The sequence below is a fragment of the Lutra lutra genome, chromosome 5 (assembly GCF_902655055.1).
Source record: "Lutra lutra chromosome 5, mLutLut1.2, whole genome shotgun sequence".
Classification (NCBI taxonomy): domain Eukaryota; kingdom Metazoa; phylum Chordata; class Mammalia; order Carnivora; family Mustelidae; genus Lutra; species Lutra lutra.
This window is the reverse complement of record NC_062282.1, coordinates 42090027-42110301: the sequence shown is the minus strand read 5'-3', so window position 1 is coordinate 42110301 and position 20275 is coordinate 42090027. Positions and strand designations below refer to the sequence as shown.

The window sequence follows — 20275 nt, the reverse complement described above, 5'->3', positions numbered from 1 at the left end:
TAGAGGGAGAGAGCACAAGCAGGGGGAGCAGCAAGGGGAGAGGGAGAAGCAGGCTCTCCTCTGAGCAGGGAACAGATACGGGGTTTAATCACGGGACCCTGGGATCACGACCTGAGCCAAAGGCAGACTTTTACTGACTAAGGCACCCAAGCTCCCCTATTTATTTATTTAGAGAGCACCCGTAGGGCTAGAGGCAGAGGGAGAATGAGAGAGAGACAGAGACAGAGACAGAGAATGAATCCTCAGCAGGCTCCAACTCAGCACAAAGCCTGATATGGGCCAGATTTCATGAAGCTGAGATCATGACCTGATCTGAAATCAAGAGTCAGAGGTTTAACTAACTGAGCCACTCAGGTGCCCCAAATATTTGTCACTTACAAGAAAAAGAACAAAGTCATTGGATAGCATACAATGGAACTTACAGAATCTTTAAGTCACATGGGTGAAAATCATAAATAAGTTCAAAGAATGAAATTAATTGAAATAAATTTATGGCTAATGACTCCACTGAAAGTAAGAAATGTTCACAGACTGCCTCAAATGTGGCTGAAGTAGCTATGGTAGGTAGCTATCATAGACAGCTACTTCATAGGTATCATAGGTGTAGCAACCCCCTTTTATAAAACCTCATGAACAGTGCAGAGGGAGAAAAGAGGAATTGAGACAAGAAAGGGACACAGAAATTGCTGTCACTGTCAAAGACTGGAAAAGAGACTAAATGAATTGTCACTCTGACCCAACAAGACATTTCTGATGGTCTTGTTTTAAAGTACTCCACTCACTCACTTATCTGATCCTGATTGTGCACAAGGCAATAAAACAATGGAACTACACCTAAGAACCTAAGACTGTATTTGACATCTTCTAAGATATTCCATTTTTTCTATTTATTTGTACCAAACAACTCTGAGATGGGCCATCCTTGTTTTCGTTTTCCTCCTTATAGCATCTGTCTATAATTGTTGTGCTTGTCTTTATCATCTTACTCAAAATGCACTCTGGTTACCAGTGATCTTTCCTTGGGTAAATACTGTGGCTTTACAAAAATGTTTTCAACTCTTGACCTATCTATGAACATAGAAGTAATCACTAAGGCGTGATTGCCCCAATCTCCATTCTACTCCTTTTTCTAATTCCTTTGGTTACAGGTTGGGGTTCTAGTTCTTTTTTTGCTATGAAGACCGGTGTGATCTTGGACAAGCCTCTTGTGTCCTAGTGGACACAACTGATATGTGTGAAGCCACTCTGTACATTGCAAAGCATTTCAAAATATGATAATTAAAGCAGATGATCTCTAAGTTTCCCTCAAGGTCTAAAATTTTTAATCTATATTTTTGGCTATATTTTTAGTGAATTCATGTGATCCAAGAATTGCATTTTGGCACATTTTAGAAGACTCCTTCCATTACACCAAAGCTGCTGCTGATTCAATAAGTACAGAATGATTTGTAACTTTAATAGTAACACCAAAAACAGGTAATTCTTCAATTGCTGAAGTTGAAAATTACTAGAAATGATGCATGATTTTAAGGAAAAGACTGAGTTATAGTCTGTGCCTAAAAGCTTTATTTTCTATGTTAACCACCCTTCAACTTTTGCCCTTCTAAAATCTGACAAATTTAAATCTTTTTTTTTGGACAAATTTTAAATCTTAACATGGAGGCAAACGAAATCACATTTGAAAAGGGTATGACTACTCATACAGCATTTTGGAGCATTTTGCTGGATATTGTCAGTGTTGGAATAGTGACTACACCAGGCAGGAAACAAATGAGGAGGCTCACCACATATATACGTAGAATCATCATCAAATCTCAGAGGTGGAAGGGCTTCTAAAAGTAATTTAGACTGGTGGGTCCCAGAGGGTTTGATTTCAAAAGCTTATAAAAGTTCAAAACAGGGGCGCCTGGGTGGCTCAGTGGGTTAAGCCGCTGCCTTCGGCTCAGGTCGTGATCTCAGGGTCCTGGAATCGAGCCCCGCGTCGGGCTCTCTGCTCAGCAGGGAGCCTGCTTCCTCCTCTCTCTCTGCCTGCCTCTCTGCCTACTTGTGATTTCTCTCTGTCAGATAAATAAATAAAATCTTTTAAAAAAAAAAGTTCAAAACAAACAGCAACAAAAAAAAGGAGGGCAAACATAAAAATGTCAGTTTTTTAATTTGACAAATAAGTATACCAACAAAAGAATAAAATAACCATCTATCATCAGTGCCATTTTATAAAAATGGTTGCTTAAATGATATGTATAGGACGATAAACTCTCAGAATAAAGTACGATTTGAAATTAAATAAATGAAGGTGCACCTGGGTAGCTCAGTCCTTAAGCATCTGCCTTCTGCTGGTCATGATGCTGGGATGGAGTCCCAGGTCCAGCTTCCTGCTCACTGGAGAACCTGCTTCTCCCTCTGCCCCCCCCCCCCCCGCCTTGTGCGCTCAATCTCTCTCTCTCTCTCTCTCTGTCCCTGTCAAATAAATAAAATCTAAAAAAAAAAAAAAAAAAAAAAAATTAAATAAATGAAAAAATGCATTATACGGCTCATAGTTTTCCAATATCTTTATGGAAAACTGTTAGACTTGCCCCTCTCTGTACACATACCTTTGGGAATCCCTAATCTAGTGCATTCTATGCACACACCCCCACCCCATCCTATCTCCCACAATGGAGCAACTGTATCCTCACTACACCAAAAAAATCCCTTTAAATGTATACCCCACCCACTGTGGGGAACTCCTCAAGCTTTGTAGTCCATTAAATTTTGGAGTCTGTGGTAGAAAATCAGCATAAGAGCTGCTATCCCTGGGAACTTCAAGATGCTTACACTGGGCTTTTTTTTTTTTTTTTTTTTTTTTAAGACCAGACTCTTAACAGCAGAGATTTTTAAGTAGGCCAAACGTGCCTTAGAGTCACTAAACAAAAATGTCTAACGGTGCTGATTTGGGAGTCAGGAAGCCTGGGTTTTGGTAGTGCATCAGAACTCCATTCTAAACCTTAGGGGATCTGTTTTCACATTCAACACATTTGGATTAGAGCTTTATGAATTAGAAGTATTTAAATCGGCATTAGAGTAACATGGAGGAATTTCAGTTATCTCTCAGGATGAACTCCACTAATTACTCGATCAGCTTTCAAAGTTGCAGTTAAGTCTACATTTTTTCCACTTCCATTTTAATGAAATCATTTTGAGAGATTCCGTTTAAATTTTTACCACCGAGGTTTGATTCATTCACTGGGGTTTGACTCATATTACAGACGACAGCATCAACTACAGAGCTTTCTTTTGTTATCATTATTACCAGGCCGTTTCCTCAGGTCAAATTTTGTAAACCAAAATGTGGTCAAGACTTGATTTTTTAATCGATTTTTAGTAAAAAAGAAAAAAAATTACTGTATAAAGGTTAACAATAACTTTTAACGTTTACTGCTTCAAACGTTATCAATTTTATTTTGTAATAGTTCTTTCCATCCTGTTTTTGTATCAGTACTGCAGTTTTCAACATGACCAAGATATGATTATTATAGAGGTTTCTTTGGGAGGGTTGGGGTGGGTGGGAATCATTTCTACTATGGCTTTTTCAGGGTTGTAAATTTTATTCTGTTGAGACATCTGCTACTAAAATAACGAATCGGGCATTAGGGGTTTTTTCCCCCTTGGGGACCAAATTTATCAGTGGAGCAACAACACAAAGGCATAGGATAATTCCTGCTTTCCCTCTTTTCCCTTTCGGTAAAACGATTCTCCAACACTCTGTGGAGCGCAGAATCCTAATGCTTAAGACTTCATCAACTGCTCTCCGCTAAAACCTGGAGCCAAGACTAAACCGAGCCCGGCCAGGGATGCTTTTCTCTTCCTCTCCACCAGAGGCGATAGCCTCTCGCAAAACAGAATTGGGCTGGCACCAGCTGGTCTGAGGGAGTGGCCCAGAAAAAGATCAAAGGTTAAAAATCGCCTTAAACAAAGAGCAAAGGTCAAAACTCCCAAGGAAGCCAGAAACTCCCATCCTCCACGAAGAATGAAGGTGACTCCTCCCTAACATACTCTCGGGGCCCGAGGACGCGCGGCATTTCAGAGACCAGGCGGGTCGGACGTGACTAACAGGTAGCTAGATCCGAACAGCCAACAACCGGAAGTGGAAGTGAGCCCCCGGGCGGGGGAGAGGAGAGGCCACCTCACGCCTGCGCAATCAGCAGGTTTGCAGTACGCATGCGTGGTTGGGCGGTGACGGGGTGACGCTCGGAGCGTGGGCCGTGACTCTCACGGATCCGGTTCCGCCCTCCCTCTCGTTGCCGACCCTCCGGGGCTAGCGCCCGAGATCCCTTTCCCAGAGTGCTCTGCGCCGTGAAGAAGCGGCTCCCGGGGACTAGGGGCATTTTGTGTTGGCTGGAGCCGGAGTAACAAGATGGCGGCGTCGGCGGAGTGACAGGGGTCCCTCCGGGCGGGAGCCGGCGGCAGTGGTGGCAGCGGTATCGCCGCCCTAAACCACCGCGCCCCTTTTCCAGCCCGCGACGTCGCCGTGAAAGCGAGCCAGCGGCGGCCGCCCAGAAACAAGTGGCCCAGGCTGGTAACCGCGAGAACCCCCTCACAAACTGCGGCCTGGCGAAAAGAAGCCTGAGTGAGCGGCGGTGATCAGGTTCCCCTCGGCCAATTCTGGGCCCTGTAACGCCTTGAAAGAGCCAACGTTTTCCGTTTCTTGCCGCCCTCCTCCACAGCCTTGTTCCGCGGACGAGCCCCAGAGGCCTCCGTCCCCCACTTAGAGGTGTCGGGGCTTGGCCCCAGCCTCCATCTTCATCTCTCAGGATGGCGAGCAGCAGCGGCTCCAAGGCCGAATTCATTGTCGGAGGGAAATATAAACTGGTACGGAAGATCGGGTCTGGCTCCTTCGGGGACATTTACCTGGCGATCAACATTACCAACGGCGAGGTAATTACCCAGGGTGGGGTTCACGACCACGCTGCGCCAGTCTTCACCCCCCACCCCAACCCCCGAAGTGCTCGGGCTTTTCCCCATCACACGCACGTACTGGGGAGGGGAGTCCAGAGAGAGGGAGCCAGTTTTCTTGGCTTTAGGAGCCTCCCCCGCTCTCTTTCCCTAAAAGGCAAAAGAACCCGACAGAAGGGTTGGGAGAACCCATGAAGTTTCCCAGCTTGTTAAAAATGGACCTTAGTCGAACTTTTTAAGCTGTCGTTTAAGGTGAGATCGGCAGAATCATATTTCTCTAATCCCCATGTTTCCCCACTGTATGGATTTATTTCATTGGGGTTCTTGATTTCGATCGTCAGTTTCCTTCAAAACCTCTCATTACGTTTTCTGGATGAATCATTTTTTGCACCTTGGAGGACGTGCCGATTTCGTCACTACCCGCTGAAGAGGGCTTTGAGGCTAGTTGCCTCGTTTTATAATTACAAAGAGAGTTTTCTCTTCTGAGCCTCTTATTTCTCCTCCTAGTCTCGAGTTTGAGCTTTGCTAATGTCTCCCCTCCTCCCAAGTGACATTGAATCATTGGATCCTTAGGGATGTTGATGCCATCATCCCCTTTCTCCCCTGCAGGAAGTGGCAGTGAAGCTAGAATCTCAGAAGGCCAGGCATCCCCAGTTGCTGTACGAGAGCAAACTCTATAAGATTCTTCAAGGTGGGGTGGGCATCCCCCACATACGGTAAGAACTCGTGAGCACACAGGCGGTGCACCGAGGGAAGTACGGCATGGGGGTAATGGGTAGAGGCAAGCAATAGCACCAGCTGAATCCGGGCCTTGTTATCTGAGTTCCCTGGGTTTACTAGCGCTGGTGGTTTCCTGAGAACCGAAAGACACCACAGTCACTGAGTCAATTTTTAGTTTGGCAACTTCGTTTAGAATTTCAGTTGCTGCTCCGTGTAGCTTCCGTCATTCTTCTCGAGGCTTTCATTTGCAGTTAAGTATGCGGGTCATCTTTGATCTCTACGCGGCAGGGTTGTCTGCTGCTTTCTTTACGCCGGCACCTCTGATGTTCTTAGGTTTATCCAGTGAAGTGGATTTGAAGGTGCCAAGTGACTGGGTTCGGCCAGTTCGGGTTGCTCTTGGAGCTGGCTTGGGAAATGGCTGCTCTTTTGTTGTGTTTTTGTTCCAACATGTCTTCCTCCTCCGCTTAGAAAATGGCGGAACGACGTGACTCAACCGCATATTCCTGCCCTTTTCTAGGCTTGGGTTCACAAGTTACTCTTCCTTGATTGGCCCTTTAGCTGCTCTGAGTGAATTAAACCTTTGAAAAGCCAAGAATAAAGGTTCGGGCGGCGGTGGGGTTCAAGGAAAGAGATGGCATAATGACAGTCTGTTTGTGATCTCTGCAGCAGATGCGACGTGAAATTGTTAAATTATACTATGCAGAATCCGTCATAGTCCATTTAAAAGTGTTAATTATTCTTTCTTGAAGGGTAATGTTGGCTGCATTTCAGCTTGTGTACTAAATTTTTGTGAGTAATGGCAGAGGCAGTTTGACCACTACTGTGTTGAAATTGACTCAAATCTGATGTATTAAAAAAGATTAATCACGTAACCACAGTGTGATAAGTAACTTTAACCTGTTGAGTTACTTGTTCAGTAACTCCTCACCTCGGGGAAATTGTGGCCTTTTGGGGGGATGGGATATTGGTGAAGGCAAACAGCAGTAGTAATCAGGATAAAAGATGACCACATAAAAACACTGTGGTTTGTTAAATGGTTAACTTTAAAGATTGTTAGTTTGACTTTGAGATTAGAAAGCATCTTCCTTGAATAGGGGCTAAAATGTACTGTAAAGTCAAGCAGTTTTTTTTTTTGTTGTTGTTGTTTGTTTTTTTATTTTAAATTTTTATTTATTTATTGACAGAGAGAGAGAGAGATCACAAGTAGGCAGAGAGGCAGGCAGAGAGAGTGGGAAGCAGGCTCCCCGCTGAGCAGAGAGCCCGATGCGGGGCTTGATCCCAGGACCCTGAGACCATGACCTGAGCCAAAGGCAGCGGCTTAACCCACTGAGCCACCCAGGCGCCCCCCAAGCAGTTTTTCAACACACAAAAATAACATTTGTAAAAAAGAACCAGAGACAGTTAAGAATTAAGTGGACCAATAGTTGTCGTAATCTCTTTATCTGCTTGAGTTTGTTTCTAAATCTTGAGTTAAGGACTAAATTGCATATATTAATTCAGATGTGGAAACAACCAGAGTACAGTGCTGATAGATATTTTTAATGGAGAAGTTGAGTGATAAAATATTCTATTGGTTGTAAGTGAGAAATTATTTAGAAGAAACTTCCAGGTTTATTTTGTAAGGTAAATTAATGTGAAATCCAAGATGATGGGAGATTTTAAATGATTCCTATCCCTCCATCCCACCCCCCAAAAAGCTGCTGGGAAAATGAATGTCATTCTGGGAGAATGAAAAAATTTTTTAAAGAATGGAAGTCTTACTAAAATGTCTAGCTTTTTATTCCTTCAAGGTAAAAAGTCCATTGCATTAGCCAAAAAATTAAAACGTCTTTTCTGTTTCCTTTAAACATAATCTCTCCATCCCTGGCCCTCATTGATTTGCTTTCCATCACTAGTTTTCCTAGAATTACACATAAATACAGTCCTACAGTATGAGTTCATTTGTGTCTGATTTCTCTCACATAATGCTCTTGAAATTCATCCATGTTGGGAGGTTTTAGAAATTTCACAAATCATGTGGAATTTAATGTATTAGAAATAATTTCCAAAAAGCGTTAAAGCATCTGGCATTTTCAGTGCTAAACCCTTTTATCTGGTAGCTTTTATTTAAAGGCAGTGCTGATACAGACCATCAAGAGCTGTAGTTAATACACTGAATAAGCATGAATAAATGAAATTAACTACTGAGCAAAATAATAGGCATCTATAATAAGATGTTGAGTGCAGAGAGAGTTGTAGTTATAAACTGTGGGTGGAGCTAGAGAGAGATTAACCTGGATTTCAGAGTAATGCTTCCTGGGAGAGGAAGTGGGTTTTCAGGATCAGGCTCTAAGGAAGAAAGCTTGGTTGAACTGGTTGGGGAGGGCAGCCAAGAATACCGTGTGGCTTCCTGGAGTAGTCTCTAATGCAAAAGGTAGTAATTGCATGAGGGTGGGGAAAGTAAATTTGCTTTAGGAGTGGTAGAATATGGTACACAGAAACAGTAGTGGTTCATTGGTTGTAAAGTGTGAGAACTGTTTTTCTCCTGAAGTGAAAAGGGTAGGAAGGAATTTACATAAGCATTCTTTATTTGGGTGGCAACGTCCTCTTGTCCCCTCAGTTTGTTCTCCACTATTTCCACATCACATCTATATAGCATACAGGTAAATATTTATTTGATAAATACTGGACTAAGTTGACTTTAGTTTATCGAGATTAAATGAAGCAGTCATGTGTTATTCATTGTTTTAGATGGATATAAATATAAAAATTTTAAATTTGGGGTGCCTGGCTGGCTAAGTTGGTAGAGTATGTGGCTCTTGATCCTGGGGTCATGAGTTCAAGCCCTGTGTTGGGTGTAGAAATGACTTGTAAAAAATAATTTGGATTTTGCTGCAATTACACTTAACTCCATCTTCTCCCCTGCACCCCGCAGCCCCTTGAATTTACTAAGATATTTTGGGATATCCTAAAACAAGGGCTGAAAAATGATCTGCCCACTGAGCCTAGCTAATCTTTACTTGGTAAGGGATCTATTGTTATGCAGAAGCATGACACTCAGTGTAAAGAGCCGAGTAAGGGTGGTGTTCAGACTCCATATTTTTACGAAACTGAGGACATTGTTTAGTTAAGAAACTGAAATCTTCAGTTGACTTCTGGAAGCTCATTAAAAATCTCTGTATTTCTGTTACAACCTTCTCTATCTTCGTGGTGCTCAATTTGAATTGAATTAATGTGATCTCTAAAGAAGCATTTATGATAGCAAGCTCTAGATCTATCATATGGTATTGACAATGAACTTGGGTCAGTTAGTCCTTCAACAGTTCTTTGGGCCTATCAGTTAGTTTGCTGATCTGTTATATGCAAAAAGGATTTTACCATGTTACCAATTTTCTAATTCTTATGCAATAGAAAAGAAGAATACTCGACAGAAAGGTTTAGAGTTTCCTACTCTTCTAGAAAAAGTTTAGCATACTGAGCTTTTGGATAGGGTTTTATTTGAACAGAGTTCCCTACTTAAGTCACTGGCCTAGTTGATCTCAGAACTTCTGGCTCTGAAATTTTGAGACTACTTTTTGGATGATAGTAGCTAGAAAGCATTTCATCACAGTTTAATGTTAGGTCTAGATCTTACTTTTAAATCTTATATTTTAGGGGCGCCTGGGTGGCTCAGTGGGTTAAGCCTCTGCCTTCGGCTCAGGTCATAATCTCAGGGTCCTGGGATCGAGTCCCGCATCGGGCTCTCTGCTTGGCAGGGAGCCTGCTTCCTCCTCTCTCTCTCTCTCTCTCTGCCTGCCTCTTTGCCTGCTTGGTCTTTCTCTGTCAAATAAATAAATAAAATCTTTTTTAAAAAATGCAAATGTCCTTGGGCTGGTAGCATATAAAAAAAAATCTTATATTTTAGTACAGAGACCTCTCTCAAGACTCTAAAAAATGCCATCTGCATCAGATAAAGTTACCAGTTACCATTTAGAAAAGAAGTAAATTAATGGAATATATTTTTATAGGGAAATGAATAAAGAAGATGGGAGGGGGAATGGAAGAATTGTTGCCTTTTTGCCCTTTCAATGTCAAGTATTATAGAAGATATTTATAAAGTACTAGTTAATCCTTTTCAGTGTTAAAAGCAGCTTAAATTTTAATATTAGCTTTTTGGCACTGAGCATATATCTTGCAGATAAGTTATAACGCTTTTATCAGAGAACAAAGATGACATCTGCACTGGATATGTATTTATTACAGATCACTGGGTCCTTGAGAAATGTGATTCTTAACTCAGAGTAACTGAATCCCTATAGATATGCTATATGTAGTGTATACATATATACACAATATATTAAAGGTGCTTTATATCAGCATGTAATGGATTTCTAGTTATTGAATAACGTAACGATGCTTAAGTAGCATTCGTGAGCTAAATGAATCCTGAATAAAGCCTAGTATCTCATAAATTAGAATTCTGTCTCTGAAGGGTTACTAGAGTCTCCTAACTGCTCATTTTCTCAGCCATTTTCTGAGCCATTTTCACCTTTTTGTCAAGGTCAGCATGCCTGCTCACATACCCCACACCTTTTTTATTTGATGCTACAGAGCCATGCTATGCCTCCTTCACTTAATGGCATTTGGCCTCATTCAGAGAAAATGAAAAACTCTTCTGTAAATGTAAGTAACTTGTTGTTTGTATTATTATTTAATTGGATGCTTGTAAGTTTTTCAGTAAATTTGTTTTTTAAAAAGATCCATTTCTTTTTTTTTTTTTAAAGATTTTATTTATTTACTTGACAGAGAGATCACAAGTAGATGGAGAGGCAGGCAAAGAGAGAGAGAGAGAGGGAAGCAGGCTCCCCGCCGAGCAGAGAGCCCGATGCGGGACTCGATCCCAGGACCCCGAGATCATGACCTGAGCCGAAGGCAGCGGCTTAACCCACTGAGCCACCCAGGTGCCCTAAAAAGATCCATTTCTTTTAGAGAGAGAGCAGCAAGGAGGGGCAGAGGGAGAGAATCCCCATTAGACCCCCTGTGGAGCGGGAAGCTCAATGTGAGGCTCAATCTCACAACCTCAAAAGCCATGACCCTAGCTGAAACCAAGAATTGGACACCTAACTGACTGAGCTACCCAGGTGCTTCCCTCTAATAGTTCTCAAAATATAAGTGAATACCTAGTTAAAATGAAGGGTTTTGTTACTGTTTTTGTTTCCAAAGCAATCCGAGGTGGCTCTTAAAATTTAAATGACCAGTAATCACATAACATGGACTAATGCATGTTTTAATGCTTTTTTTAATGAGATGTAATTTATAGATAGTGAAATGCATAGCTTTCATTGTGCCATCGGATGAGTTTTGACAAATGTCAAATGTATACATTGGTATAGCCCACACTCCCTACTGAGATAAAGAATATTTTATTTTTTTTGAATACTGCTAATCCATGGTAAACTGCATTTTGTGGTAAGATAGGGGTTTTTTTTTTTTTTTTAAGTTGGTCTTTTGGATCATATTACATGTTTTTTGTTTTGTTTTTTTCTGGATGTGATGTTGATTTGTCCATATGTAAGACTGTAGGTTAATGTTTATATCTCCATGAAGTACGCTCCAAGTACGCTCTACGACTTGCCTAATAAAATAATCAGGTGGGGGTGGTGAACAATGAGTGGCAGTTGAGATCTTTGCCTCATTTTCCCTTGTAGAACAGGGATACTGCCTTTTCCTTGTCTGAAAGTCCTCAGTGGGGTATGTTTTACGGGGACTTTGGAAGTGTTGTCCAAAAAAGATTTAGCTGGAGAGTACATTCTCATCCTCAGTATAAAAGGAAATGGTCGGAGCATTGTATTAGAGTCAAGAGTTAGGGATCCGCCTGCCACGTCATCTAGATTTCAACCTAGAATGGAATTTGAAATTTGTAATGTCAGCTTTCATTTAGAAAAGGGATTCTTAAGATCATAAGGTCTTGGGAAATTTTTTTTTTAAGCTTTTACCTGTTTATTTATTTGACAAAGATAACCCAAGCAGGGGGGAACAGGAGAGGAGAAAGATGCTAGTACCTCACAGAGCAGGGATCCGAGGGAACCTGACTTGGGACTCAATTTCCAGAACCATAACCCGAGCCAAAGGCAGACGCTTCACCAACTGAGCCACTAAGCACCCCTTAAGGTTTTTTGTTTTTGGTTTTTTTTTTTTTTTAATGTATTATATAAATTGATGAAATCGGGGCCCCTGGATGGCTCAGTTGGTGAAGCGTCTGCCTTTGGCTCATGTCATGATCTTGGGGTCCTGGGATCAAGCCCTGCATCAGGCTCTCTGCTTGCTCAGCTGAGAGTCTGCCTCTCCCTCTCCGTTGTGCTCTCCCCTGCTTTCTCTCAAATCTTTTTTTTAAAGATTCTATATCTATTAGAGAGAGAGTGCTTGCACAAGCAGGGGGAGCAGCAGGCAGAGGGAGAGGGAGGAGCAGGCTCCCCGTAGAGCAGGGAACTGATGTGGGGCTTAATCCTAGGACCTTGGGGTTATGACCTGAGCCGAAGGCAGATGTTTAACCAACCAACTGAGCCACCCAGGTGCCCCTCAAATAAATAAAATCTTTAAAAAAATAATTGATGAGATCAGTAGGATAAACTGGCTCTTCATTCTCTGATATGGTAACAGTCATGACTTGAATATATAGTTGTCTTTTATTTATAATGTTAGTACATAGTACTGAAATAAGTGAGTAGTTGTTTGAATACAGTGTGGCTAAACATTCTTTTTTCCATGTATGTGCAAGAAAGAAAAGTAGAATTGACCATTCAGACATTGCACATGATCTTAATTTAATCATTACAACAATCATGTAAGTTGGGGTTTCATACAAAGTGTGAGAATCAGAGTGGTTAATTTGCCTAAACCCAAAACATCTATGTTGTTATCAGTGTGTTATTTAAATAGATCTTACCTGCATCTTCAAACTATACAGTGGTTCCCAAACTTTGCTGCCCATTGGATTGACATGGAGTAGTTTTTAAAAATGACACTTGGCTCCTAACCTTACATACTTTACTTTAATGGGTTTGGGGTAGCCTTAGGCATCAAGTATTATAAAACTCCCCCAAGTGATTCTGATACACTACAGAGTTAGGGACCATTTTACTGTCGCATATTTCCAGGTTATAATGGTACTTTCCTGCCCACACCCACCCCCTCCCATCTTTTCTAGAACTATAATTTGGTAAGGCTGGTTTCTTAACTTAACCTGCTGTGAATTAGGTAATTCAGGAAATCCTATACCAGGAAACATGGCAGTGGAGAGTACACTGTGATCCCATATAATCAAATGCTTTGATTTCTGGATAGTATCTAACACCAATATTTGAAACCATCCCAGAGGCATTCCTGTAAGAAAGCATTCTGGAAATTCCTTGAGGGGAAAGAACCATTTCTTGCTGATAGAAGTATCTTTTACGTTTCTTGGCATAGTGTTGGGTAAAAAGGAACTAATGATTCTTAATAAGGAAATTCTGCTTTTATTTTAACCTTCTTCATTCATTCATTCATTTTTTTTAGAGAGTGAACAAGTAGGGGAGGAGCAGAGGGAGAGAGAATCTTAGGCAGACTCTGTGTTCAGCGTGGAGCCCAGAGTGGGCCTCTTATCTCATGACCTGAGCCAGAACTAAGAGCTGGGCACTTAACTGACTGTGCCACCCAGGTGCCCCTGTTGGTGTGCATTTATATTTTAACAGAACCCTATAGAGAGTTTGGCGTCTGCTACATGTTTATAGAACTTTGAGGATACCTGATGTATACATAGTTCCTAATGGGAATATTTGTCATCTCTGTAGTGCTTAGTTTTTTGTTTGTTTTAGTTTTTTTTTTGGAAAGGTTTTAATTTATTTGACGGAGAGCACAAGCAGGGGAAGCAGCAGGCAGAGAGAGGGAGAAGCAGGCTCCCCTACTCAGCCTGAGCAGGGATCCTAACTCGGGGCTGGATCCCAGGAGCCTGGGATCATGACCTGAGCTGAAGGCAGACACTTAACTGACTGAGCCACCTGGGCACCCTGGTGTTCCCATTTTTGAACCTCTGTGATATTAATACATTGTATCCCTCTGAATAAGGTTAGCTTCTACTCTTCAAACAAAAGCTCAGATGTTCAAAAGTGTCTTAGAAACTTTGCACAGTACCTCCCATAGTACTTTCTAAAGGATAAGCAAATATTTCTTTTATTCAGTCAACAAACCTATGTGAGTGTGCCTGTTATGTGTCAGGCATAGTTAAGATACTGGTCATATTTCAGTGAACAGAAAAAATTTTGTGAGACTTTTAATTCTTTTTGAGCATATGCCATGCATTTGGCAGGTAGTTGTGAATTGGTCTCTTTTGCTGAAAATTAGGAGGAAAAATGTATAAATCTCAGACAGCGTGAAGACATGTTTCCTTAACATCAGAGGGATGAGTATAAGCCGTAAACAGTATCCTGAACCATCTAGAGAATGCTTTGATTGGTCAGGTTAGTGGGACCCCCATTACGGTTCCCTGTGAATCATACTTAGCATTTCTCAAACATTAACAATGCATAATAATTACCTACAGAGCTGTAGCACTTATTTGCAGTTTCGGTAAGTGTTGAATCAGAGATTGGAGAAACAGATTTTGGGAAAAGATTGTGGGTTTTTTTTGTTTTGTTTGGCCGTTTTTTTTTTTAAAGATTCGGTTTTTGGGACACCTGGGTGGCTCAGTCAGTTAAGCAGCTGTTCAGGTGTCAAGTCCTACATGGGGCTCCTTGTTCAGCGGGGAGCCTGCTTCTCCCTCTGCCTGCCACTCCACCTTGCTTGTGCACACACATGTTCTCTCTCTCTCTCTGGCAAATAAATAAAATCTTTAAAAAAAAAAAAAAGATTTTGTTTTTGAGTAGTCTCTGTACCCATTGTGGGGCTCGAACTCGCAACCTTGAGATCAAGAGTCTCATACTCTGGGCTCCTGGGTGGCTCAGTGGGTTAAGCTGCTGCCTTCAGCTCAGGTCATGATCTCAGGATCCTGGGATCGAGTCCTGCATCGGGCTCTCTGCTCAGTAGGGAGCCTGCTTCCCTCTCTCTCTCTCTCTCTCTCTCTCTGCCTGCCTCTCGGTCTACTTGTGATCTCTCTCTGTCAAATAAATAAATAAAATCTTTAAAAGAAAAAAAAAAAAGAGTCTCATACTCTGTTCTGACTGAGCTAGCCAGATATCCCTGGAAAAGGATTTTTTAAAAACAGCTTTAAGGAGATAATTGACATACATAAATTGTCACCTATTCAAAATGTACAGTTCATTGGTTTTTAGTGTGTGTTCAGAGTTGTGCAGTCATCACCATAATCTGATTTTACAATATTTGTTAACTTGTAAACAAGAAAATAAAGTGATCTTATTTTACTATGTCTCAAACTTGCTGGCTTCTTTGTAAGTTTGTTGTGAATACCAAACTTCAGGCACACTAACTCCCATCCACCCCTCTACCTGGCCATCTTCCATTTTATACTTTCAAGAATTAACCATGCTTCTTCATCAGAAAAGCTTTCCTTAATGATTCCGTCTAAAAGATGGATTGGGTTGCCATAATTTGGACCTTCTCAGAACCAGTCTCTCCTCCTCACTTCTGTTTTGTTTGTTTTTAAGTAGGCGCCATGCCCAGTCTGGAAGCCCAATGTGGGGCTTGAATACAAGACCTGAGATTGAGACCTGAGCTGAGATCGAGTTGGCTGTGGGGCATCTGGGTGGCTCAGTCATTAAGCATCTGCCTTCACCTCATGATCCCAGGGTCCTGGCTGGGATTGAGGCACCCCCCCTCAACACACACACCATTGGGCTCCCTGCTTGGTGGGAGCCTCTCCCTCTCCCACTCCCCTAGCTTGTGTTCCCTCTCTCACTATATCTGTCAAATAAATTAAATCTTTTTTTTTTTTTTTAAGATTTTATTTATTTATTTGACAGGTCACAAGTAGACAGGCGGGGGGGCGGGGGAGACATGGGGAGCAGGCTCCCTGCTGAGCAGAGCCCATTGTGGGGCTCGATCCCAGGACCCTGAGATCATGACCTGAGCTGAAGGCAGAGGCTTAACCCACTGAGCCACCCAGGCGCCCCAAATAAATAAAATCTTTAAAAAAAGGAAAAAGAGCTGCTTAACCAACGAGCCACCTAGGCGCCCCCATCATATGTTATTTACTTGGATGCACACACTGCTGTAAGCTGTGAGAGCAAGAATTACAAAGTTTTATCTTGTCAGGTACTATAAATACTGAATGGATCAGTAATAGTAGCTGGATAGTGGTATGCCCATATATAAAGCAGTACTGGATAGTGGTATGCCCATATATAAAGCATATTTTTTGGTTTTGTGTTTTTATAATTTTGGGGGTTAAGGAATGGTTACATATCTTTAAAGGCAAAGGGCAAGGCACAAGGAGGCTAAGGAGCTTGCAAATGTTACAGCATCAATTCAAGGCTGTATTGTGATCAAAGGATTAGTAGTGGTTTTGGAGGATTGGGATGAAGAAGGAAAACAAATTACCTTAGTTAATGTTAGTATTGATGAATAAAACATGCATTTGATGGCCAACTTTCAGATCTTACTCTGTGGTCTCTTTACCTTAAAAATTAGTTTTCACGGGTGCCTGGGTGGCTCAATGGGTTAAGCCTTGCCTTCGGCTCAGGTCATGATCTCAGGGTCTGGGATCGAGCCCCACATTGGGCTCTCTGCTCAATGGGAAGCCGGCTTCCCCCTCTCCCTCTGCCTGCCTCTCTGCCTACTTGTGACTGTCAAATAAATTTTAAAAAAAAATTAGTTTTGAGGATGGAGGATAAGTAATGGGGTTTAGAGAATATACTTACCATGAAGAGCAATGTATAGAATTGGTGAATCATACATTGTACACCTGAACCTAATACAACACAGTATGTTAACTAACTGGAATTAAAATTAAAAATTTAAAAAACAAAAAATGTTTCACAGCAGGGATTTATTTATTTATTTATTTAAGATTTTATTTATTTATTTGACAGCAAGATCACAAGTAGCAGAGAGGCAGGCGGGGCGGGGGCGGGGGAAGCAGGCTCCCTGCTGAGCAGAGAGCCCAAGGTAGGGCTCGATCCCAGGCAGAGGCTTTAACCCACTGAGCCGCCCAGGCGCCCCTCAAAGCCGGGATTATTAACCTGGTAGGGATATCCCCCATTCTAACCTCACAAGGGGGGATAGGAAGAAAATTACATCTTTTTTTTTTTCCCTTTTTTAAAGATACTATTTATTTGTCAGAACACAAGCAGTGGGAGCGGTAGGTAACAGAAGAGGGAGAAGCTGAGCAGGGAGCCTGATGCAGGGCTCAATCCCAGGGTCATGGAATCGTGACCTGGGTTGAAGGCAAACTCTTAACTGACTGAAGCCACCCAGGCACCCCTACATCTTACCTTCATGAACTTCTAACTGAATCTAGTAAGATGGTCCCAGACAAGGATGGTTCGTTGTATGGCTTTTAGACTTTATGGTGCTGTGAAAGTGGTATGCATTCAGTAGAAACAGTGCTTTGAGTTTTGATTTTTCCCCAGGCTAGCAGCGTGTGGTATGACACTCCTGAGTGTCCTACCACTAGAGTCGGGAGGCAGCTCCTGGTCAGTCAGGTGATCACAAGGGTAAACACCTGGTGTATTTACAACCATTTTACACCCATACAACCATTCTGTTCTTTTTTTTTCCTTTCAGTACTATGTTTAATAAATTGAGTGAATTACTGAACACTTTATTATAAAATAGGCTTTGTGTTAGAAGATTTTGCCCAACTGTTGTCCAATTTTAAGTGTTCTTAAGTACATTTAAGGTAGGCTAGGCTAAGTAATGACGTTCAGTACATCACGTGTATTAAATGCATTTTTGTCTTAGATATTTTCATTTAGGATGGGTTTAACAGAAAATAACCCCATTGTAAATTGAGGAAAATTTGTATATGTATTATAAATGTTGGGCGCCTGGGTGGCTCAGTTGGTTAGGCAACTACCTTGGCTCAGGTCATGATCCTGGAGTCCCCGGATCGAGTCCCGCACCGGCCTCCTGGCTCCGTGGGGAGTCTGCTTCTCCCTCTGACCTTTTCCCCTCTCACACTCGCTCTCTCGCTCTCTCTCTCTCAAATAAATAAAATCTTAATAAATAAATAAATAAATGTAGGCAGGAAATCTCCACTAGTTTAGCAGTACCTGTGGCTTTGTCACCACTAGAAATCACAGATATTTCCATAGCACGTTATTGTTGCAAATATCTCAGAATATTGTTTACACTCATAATTTTCATAATAGTCCTAATTAGGTCTGTCCCTATATCTCATTAATAATGAACATGTACTTTACTGTATCAAAATTAAGTAATCTTAGTGTGGCTGAATTTCCCTGTAATTGTTCTCTTTTATAATGCTATGTATTTTATTTTCTGCATATAAAATATTCTGAGAAGGAATCTATAGATTTTATTGGACTAACAGAGGTGTGAGATCTATGGTAATCTTTCTGAAAAGATTCAGAAATAACTTATAGGAGTACTTTACTTTGACTCCCCCAATTATTCAGACAAGTTCTTTGTCGTGACTAACTACATTTGATGCAAGTTTGGTCACTCATTTGGTAGATTTCCAATATTTATTTTCTTTTCCCTTCCTAGCCTTTTAAGTCTCAGTTACTTACATGCTCACTAATGCTCTCCCCAGGCATGTGAGATTGTAAAGATGGGAAAATCAGCCAGTTAAAAAAGGTTGAACAGTTTGAAGAAAGATTTAAAAGTGAATTAAAAGATGGGATAAATATATCTAAAATTTCTTGGTATCACATTTATCCTCATCATTACTTTGATTGCCATCCCTACAGCTCAAACTGGTCTTTTCTCCGTTGCTTCATCTCTCAAACAGTTGTCAGTATGGAGAAATCAGTCTGATCTGTGCTTGTGTTTATAGTTCTAGATATTCCACAGTGTCTGTTGATTAAACCTGATCCTCCACTTCCTTGGAATAGCCAGATAGCATTGAAGATGCCCTGAATCTCAAATCATTTTAGAGGTATTTCTGCAAGTTACAAATCCAAAGGATTATGGATAAAAATTATGTGTTACCGACCTTTTAAAATCTGAAGTGTGTTTTTTGCTTATTCTAAAATTTTTTTTAAAAGATTTTATTTATTTATTTGACAGAGAGCGATCACAAGTAGGCAGCGAGGCAGGCGGGGGTGGGGAGGAACATAGGCTCCCCACCAAGCAGAGAGCCTGATTCAGGGCTCGATCCCAGGACCCTGGGATCATGACCTGAGCCGAAGGCAGAGGCCCAACCCACTGAGCCACCCAGGCACCCCTTTTAATTTTTTTTTAAATTAGGCTTCATGCTGATTGTGGAGCCCATTGCGGGGCTTGAACTTAATGATGCTGAGATCAAGAGTTGGATGCATAACTGATTGACCCATTTAGACGCCCTGATTTGTATTTTGAATGTGATGTTGCAAGAGAAGGAAATAGATTGATGCTCTTAAATTTTTGATGACAGGCGAAATCAAGTTTCAGTTACTAAGTTCTAGGTACCTTGTATTCAGAGTAAAATGGAGACCACAAATCTAAGGAGCAGTTATGGGCAAGGAAAGTTACGGAGAATGAGAGTTAACACAGCAGTCTTGTTTATTAATAATTAATAGAAAACCAAGAGGTAGCCCATATTTAGTCCTGTGTCTAGTTCTCTTTGAAAAGGGCTGAAGATTTACCACGAATCAGAATGTACTTGAAGCTGTCTTGCATTGTTGGTTGTTTTCGTAATGAATGCCATTAATAAGATAGAGCTTCATAAGTACTGACAATTTTAGGTTAGAGGTTATAGTGCTAAAAACTCAAGTCTTAGATTTCTGAGGCTTCCAGAAGTAATCAGATGAATGCAGTACCAGAAGGATGTGGGACTCAAGTATTTAAATTGAGAGTAGAGGGGTTCTTTTGTGGTTGAGAGTGGCCTTCTGTTAAAGTCTGGTAATTTAGGAGGTGGGTGGTGGTGGGGATCAGCTAGATTGTACTAAACCAGATCTTATTTTCTACCCTCATGAAAAGGAACATAAAAATTGGATGATGATGGCTTGGCATGAAAGTAAGTTTGAGAGATGGTGTCTTGAGAATGGAGATGCTATTAGAGCTCTGATTCAGTGTTCCTTCTTTTTAGTTGTTCAGTGAAGACTTTGACATTAATGACCTAAAGATGGGAAAATAAGCGCACAGGTGTGCCTGTTAAGAATATCATTTGTAAACTTATATAATTACTCGGCTAATTTAAATCAAAGATGAGTAGGTGCTTCCTGATGATTTTATGAGTGGTTTTGTTGTCCTTGTTTCGTTTTCCTTGTGTGCCAAATCAAGCACTCCCCAGGCTTTTAGAGCCTCTAATCTGGCTTTTTATTCTTGAATTCAGCAAATGTTACTGAGTATTTCTCGCAGGTAAGACATTGTTCTGGATGCTGGGAATATGGAGTTGTGAATGAGACAAATGCAATGGCTGCCCATGTTGTATTAGTGAGGACTCTCCAGAGAAACAGAACCCATGGGTGATATATAGATAAGCAGAAAGAGATTTATTATGATGCATTGGCTTACACCTATGGAGGCAGAGAAGTACCATGGTTTGAGGTGTGCAAGCTGGAGGCCTAGA

At 41.3% G+C, this 20275-nt stretch overlaps 1 protein-coding gene across 10 annotated transcripts in view; it reads left to right on the top strand.

The window, feature by feature from the left end:
- The first annotated feature begins 4203 nt into the window (after positions 1-4203).
- CSNK1A1 (casein kinase 1 alpha 1) overlaps positions 4204-20275 on the top strand; it is a 45993-nt gene continuing 29921 nt past the window's right edge. For 2 of the 10 annotated variants that reach the window (XR_007127348.1, XM_047729226.1), the window contains exons 1-2: positions 4204-4914; positions 5542-5648. Coding sequence is in view for 7 of the 10 variants with exons in the window: in XM_047729226.1 (XP_047585182.1) it covers positions 4792-4914; positions 5542-5648 (230 nt within the window). In the remaining 3 variants the exon portion in view is untranslated. The remainder of the gene's footprint in view (positions 4915-5541; positions 5649-20275) is intronic. The other 8 variants (XR_007127350.1, XM_047729228.1, XM_047729229.1 and 5 more) reach the window with 7 other exon arrangements.